The 6,438-nt window shown below is 31.3% G+C and overlaps 2 protein-coding genes across 2 annotated transcripts in view; both read right to left on the minus strand.

The window, feature by feature from the left end:
• Positions 1-5: 5 nt before the first annotated feature.
• Positions 6-2,756, minus strand: LOC119666947 (DDB1- and CUL4-associated factor 6-like; the record flags this gene model as incomplete). The annotated part of the gene is made up of 3 exons (XM_038076226.1): positions 2,654-2,756; positions 2,109-2,592; positions 6-591 (listed from the first exon to the last, which is right to left on the minus strand). Coding segments are annotated over exons 1-3 (1,170 nt in total), but the record flags the coding sequence as incomplete, so codon positions are not given.
• Positions 2,757-5,533: 2,777 nt separating this feature from the next.
• LOC119666948 (ADP-ribosylation factor-binding protein GGA1-like) overlaps positions 5,534-6,438 on the minus strand; it is a 2,390-nt gene continuing 1,485 nt past the window's right edge. The window contains exon 6 of the mRNA XM_038076227.1: positions 5,534-5,631. Within this exon, the coding sequence (XP_037932155.1) occupies positions 5,534-5,631 (98 nt within the window). The remainder of the gene's footprint in view (positions 5,632-6,438) is intronic.

The raw sequence follows: 6,438 nt of genomic DNA on the forward strand, positions 1-6,438 counted from the left end.
CCAGAGCGTAAACGATCATTCATTAAACGAGATATCACTTCAGTCATACGTGTCATAATAGAACCTTGTACTAACGGCCTGGATTGACCATACTCTATACGTGCAGTATTTTCATTTTCAGGTGCCGAACGCGGTCCAGTATCAGACCAATCTCCACGTAAACGCAGTCTTCGTTGTACATGTTGCGAATTTTTCGATTGGGGTTCATCGAAATTTTTCTGTCCTTTGGTATAGATTTCATGTATATTTCCACCACTGTTTTTCAAATCAAATAAATATAAATATTCGGAAGAGTAACTGGCAAGTAATTCACTTTCGTCTTGACTAAATTTAACGGAGGTTATGCGAAATTGACGTGTTGTCTTAAATGGTATTGGATAAGCCTTAACGAACCGTGTATGATAGTCACTTGTAATGGGTGTATTTTCTTTAAAGTCAATTATTGAAAGAAATCGTCGATCGTAAAGGCGTACAACACCATCCGAACTTCCAACTGCTAAGTAGTTTTCACTAATCGGTGATAAATCAATTGAATTTACCGCAGTTTGATTAAAAACGAAGATATTCTCTTTGCAAGAACTTTTATGACACCTATGAAAGATAATTTAGAATTAATTACAAGACATTGGAAATAATATGTAATATGGATGTGGCGGAGATAACTAAATTATCTAGATGCCTAAACAAGTACAACATTTTTGAGCAAATACTTTAAAGTTCTTGTGACTAAAACTACCCAATCTACGAACACCTTTTGAGAAAGAACTTTCCAATACGGCTTTTTTGATCTTTTGTTGTTGTTGTGTTTCTTCAACGGAAAAGCTTTTGTGTCTGAATATACTCAATCTATAAATAGCTTTTGAGAGAGATGAAGAGCTTTAGAGCTTTTTGAAGAGAGAGAACTTTATACAATATTGCGAATTTTAGTCAAAAATGTTTTTCCTTTTAATTCAATTTCTTCTTGGCCACATGATAATGTTAGGTTAGATTAAGTTAGAATAGCAGATTTGTGTACCAAACTCATTTAAGCAGAAATGAACCGTTGTGATACCATGTTGTATGATGTTGTATTACACATATATTATTAACTATTACTATTATAAAATAACTTTCCTTTTAAATATCTATAAAAATAAGTTCATTTTAAATAGTTATTTTATCTGGACACTATATGAGATGCCTGTCTAATTCAGACAATGGATTCACGAAAAATATCTACGCAAGTTTTCTTTCGATTAATATAAACATTAATTGTCTTTCTTGAGACAAATACACGGATGAACGGGTAGAAGGACATAGTTTAATAAGTGTATGGGTCTATATCTTAATCTACGACGTGCCACTTGGCCTTTTCATTAGTATAAATGCATTAATTTCGAATATATGCCTTAACTGGTGACATTTCCCTCATGATGTCACCTAGCTGTTTTTTATGTCCTATGCACACACCAATTTGAGTCTAATTGATCTTCCTCCTATTGAGGTGGCAAGGTTTCTTTACCTTGACTCAGGTTAGCTACAATTAAAATCCCACCCATGCCTTATTCATTCTTGTTCCGAAACAATCCCTTTGTCATTCATACTTGCTTTACCCAACCATATCACAACCAATGTATTTGTAATTATTTTTATTTTAACTGTCATATAGACCACAGGTTATCATAACAACAACATTCGTATTAAATAAAATTAGTAATAGCAATAGACATAAATTGATTAAAAACTTTTTTCATCTCAGTTATAGTTCAACGTATATATATCATTGTTTGGTTTTTTATAGTTCAAATATTCTATTTCAATGAACACCGAATTGTATTAACATATTGTACTAGTTCCAGTAGCAACCGAATCTAGATCCCGAAGGCACTCGTCAGTTACGATGAACAAGCGCCGCTCATCACTTCCTACTGTATCAAAACAACAACATATTAAAGCATAACATATATATGGAATGCTAGTCTGCTAAGCCGCAGATAGACATTAATAAATCTCCATCTTTATATATTGGTTCTTCACTACATTACCGACAACTTGTTAAACTTAATAAACCTCTACTTAAAATATAATGAAGTTTAAAAATTAAATGAAAATAATTGTCTGTATCATACCTTGAAATTAAACGTAAATCAAACATACGTACAGTACCATCTTCTCCACAACTAAAAAAACACCGAGGATCCGTACGTATTGGAAGAACATCATAAGCTGTACCACCTTTATGACAAGTGAACGAACACGAATTAATGTCATTAATATCCTCGTATACTGCAGTATTGGTAGTAGACGATCCTGCTAATTTAATTGTTGGTGATAATAATTCCGTAAGTAAAACTATTCCATCACCGGAACATGATAGGATGCCTTCGTTATTTGTTTGCGGTAGGAAACGTGCCGAAAATATATTCGCAGAGTGTAATGTTTTGTACTTTAGTTTCACCTGCTGTTTATATGGATCCGATATTACTAAAAATTGATCATCACTTCCGGATAGTAGATATTCACCCGTGTCATTCCAAATCACCGAGTTCACACAACCATCATGTACCCGCAATTTATACAGTAAACCTAAACGCTGTACATAATTCAAAGAATCTGTGGATTAGGAATACACATTAATTTAAGTATTCCCATAAAAAAAACAACTATAAATTACCTTTTGTACTACCTGTTAATTTTTCAATAGCCTTATCCGGTTTATAATAACTTAAGTGGCTAACTATATTAAACACCGACTTTTCGTTATGTTTGAACATTTTGAACTTCAAATATAGAACAAAAGAATCTCAATTAAAATGTATAGTTTTAATATGTAATTAGAATAATCTACAATAAAGATTATAGCTAGCAAATCTTAGTCTTGCTCCAACACCGTTATTTCTGTATCACGATAAACGAATTGATAATAGTTCAAATATAAGTCATTATAAGATGCTATTCTCTTTGAAAAAAAAACTATACTAATAAATATGGTTCATTTTATAAAAAAAAATGTTATACTCCTACTCTAGTAATAATTTCTTATTTATAGAAAACCATAAAAATATTTCTGTAGCATATTTTTCAGCTTAAAAATAAATACAAAATTTATTCTTTAAATGAAAAGAAGAAAAGAACTACTATTGCTTGATAACTTCTACAAATAGTTCATTCTATAAAGAAAATTTTATATTCCTACTCCGGCAATAATTTATAATTCATAGAAAAGCATAAAAATATATCAGTAGTATATTTTTCAGCTTAAAAATAAATAAAAATTTAATTGAATTATTTTATTTTTTATTTATTTGGTGTATAAGAAGAAATCTTTCACATTTTTTTTTTCACATAACATATAAATTCCTGATTCTGTAAAATGTCACCTGAAATACATACAGAATAAGAAGATACGCCTATCATAAAATCAGGCTGGTTGGTGAGGAATGGTTTAGCCATGGGTACTAAGAGCAATAGATCATAGTTTTGAAATAAGTAAAAGTATTTCAAGCAAGTTATTAACGCTTTGTACTACTATATTCAGGTTGGGTTATAGTCTATTATGATATTTATAGATTATACCAGAAATTTTCCTGTTTTTTTTAGGAACTAATGTCTTCAGCGTATGAAATAATTATCTTATAATTCATAAAAATATTCTCTGTGTATATAGAATGATTGAAGTTTGATTGTATATAATATATGCTAGAAAATTGAAGCTCCTTTTCAATCATACCTGCCGCAATTGTGAAGAAGACAATAAAAGTGACTCCCATCTGCTTTGTTTGTATCCGGCAAATGCGTAGCGATGCCTTACTTTAGGAGCTTTCAGTTTTGAGGTTTTTGATCAGCTCGAGGACCAGGGCTTATAAGTAGTCAGGGCGTATTTACCAGATATCGTAGCGCATAAGTTAAATTAAACAGGATAATCTTTAGGAAAGCAGGATACAAGGTCTAGCATTCCGTTTCAGTCTATCATAGTCCGTTTCAGAGGAATTTGTCATATTAGCAAGAGGTCTAGCCAGCGGATATACATAGTTTGCAATATTTGAAACACGTTTCTACCTTATTCTCTCGAACGGATTTGTTTATAAAGAGGAAAACAAAATAGATGGAGTTAATTTCTTTATGTGATAGTTCATAGCCCAACAATAAATGCTTCAGCGAAAAAGTTGTTTGAAGCAACAGCTGAATAAGGAGTAGTTGTAGACCGTGTCTTCTCTACTCTACGATGGAATAGTCAAGTTAAGGGAGCGAATTTGATGTACGAGATTGGAGAATTCGTATAGCAGCAGAGTCACTTGGTTAGGAGTGCTGCGCCGAACCGAAGCCCGATAACACAAAAAAAGTAGACTTTGTTTACACAATGACTTTACGAAGAACAGTATAAAAGTGGTGAAATATATGTAGAGTGATAATCATAGCCATATATGATTACTTTGCTAAGTAGAAGCATATAGAATTTCTGAACCAACTCTACAGCTATTAAAATTCAAATTCGACTTTTACAGCTCTTATCTTCCGCATCACTACCAGCTTTTGAAGTAGTTATTGACTGCTCCAATTATTTAATATATAGTTCTTAATAACAATGGGCCTACAGGCCTCAGTGTATCCTTTAGGATCTCCTGTATAATCTAGCTATCTATATATAGACCTTAGTAGCCATGACCTTAAGATGAGATATTGTTTGTAAAAATAAAAAAATCTTGATCTTAATAAAAAATAAAAATCAAATAGATGCAATATAAAATAAATATTATTTAAGTATTGATTATAAAATAGATAATAACTACGTCACATGCTGTGAAATATAAATAATAAAAATCTATTGTTTTAAATAAGATTAAAGCTAATAAAACATATACATTTAAAAAGATATTTAAAAATCTTTAGGAATAATAATATGTATTAATTAATAAATAATAAAAATTTATTGTTGCAATTTATTTCTGTTCAAAAATACCTCTTTATTAAAACAATAGTTTCTATAAAAAAATAAGCTTTATTTCGTCATAATGACTATAAAAAAAAAATCAACTTTAATAACAATATATGGTATTATTTTCTGGATTTTTACTTACTTTTCGCCATACTTTTTTCAGAGAGAATATATGATTTCTTATACAGTGAAATTCCTCATAACCGACTGTTCTATTAACCCGACAGCTTCAATAGCTAAACAAATTTCGTAGACATAGTTCTTTCATTATTTTTTTAATACAAACATCATTCCAATAACCGGGTGCTTTAATAACATGACGCGGACACTACATTTCAAATCATTTTGATCAAAAAATCTCTCATAAACGGACAAAATTCAAAAAAATACCGCTTATATAAAATGATTCATTTTAGTCAGCAATTATTGCTTAAATATAATTTATAATTTATAAATTACTTCGATCAAAATAGCCCAGAAAAAGCGATTTTCTATCACGCATTGCCTGACAAAACCCTCGCTTCTTATATCCAAAAAATGCATCGGCAGTAAATTTTGGGGGGAAAAACTCACAATTTAGTTTTGTGCAAACATGGTTGAAGATATATATAGCTACTTTTAGTTATAAGTAAAACGCCCGCCCTCAAGCAGCTCGATATCCTCAAGCAGCTCGATATCCTCAAGCAATATCACGGAACTACCAGTGGATTGGAAATCTAATAAAAAAGCATGAATAACTCGAGAAGTAAGGAATGAATGGCTGCAGCAGTTCAATAAGAAAATGAGCGTTCAGAATCGAAAAGTTCTTTTGTTTTTGGATAATACCTCATCTCATCACAGGGAATTAAACTTAACTTATATAGTCACATATTGACATTGATTTCTAAGTGGGTGCATTGGGCCGGGAACTTTAAAGCGATCTTTACATGTGATTTCTACAGCGATTATGCGGGAGAGATCTGACAGCTTCTCGCTCTCACGCTCTCGCTCTCACGACCGCTGGATAAGTATAAAGCACGTGTAAGGTGAGCTTTTAAGAAACTTTGAGCCTTGGTTTAACATCAGTTTAAATAAGAAATTTAATGTATTGAATTATAAAAATAAATTAAAATACAAAACTATATAAATATTGTGTTTTTGCTGTCAAACACAACGACAGCAAGCCAACCCCTTAATCAAGCGGCAATCCAAAATATTTAAATTTTTAATAGGATCTTACTTCTAAAACACTTGCTGCGTAAAATGAACACTACAAGGTCAACCTTAGAGCTGTCAAATCAATTAAAAATTGCTTCCGTATTGCAGGCTTTTCAAAAATTTATGAAAGTCTTATAGATTTTGATCCCGAAGATGGAGTGTCATCGCAATCTATGCTAAATTTAAAGGACTCGATTTGGCAAATGATCTCGATGGTTTTCTCCAAATAGACAGAAATATCTGCACCGAAGACAACAATATTAAAATTCAATTTAAAGAATTAAGCGATATTATGGTCATAAGTTCAGCAGAAAAATTTAATGAAG

This window comes from Teleopsis dalmanni, chromosome 1 (genome assembly GCF_002237135.1).
Source record: "Teleopsis dalmanni isolate 2A chromosome 1, ASM223713v2, whole genome shotgun sequence".
Taxonomy (NCBI): Eukaryota; Metazoa; Arthropoda; class Insecta; order Diptera; family Diopsidae; genus Teleopsis; species Teleopsis dalmanni.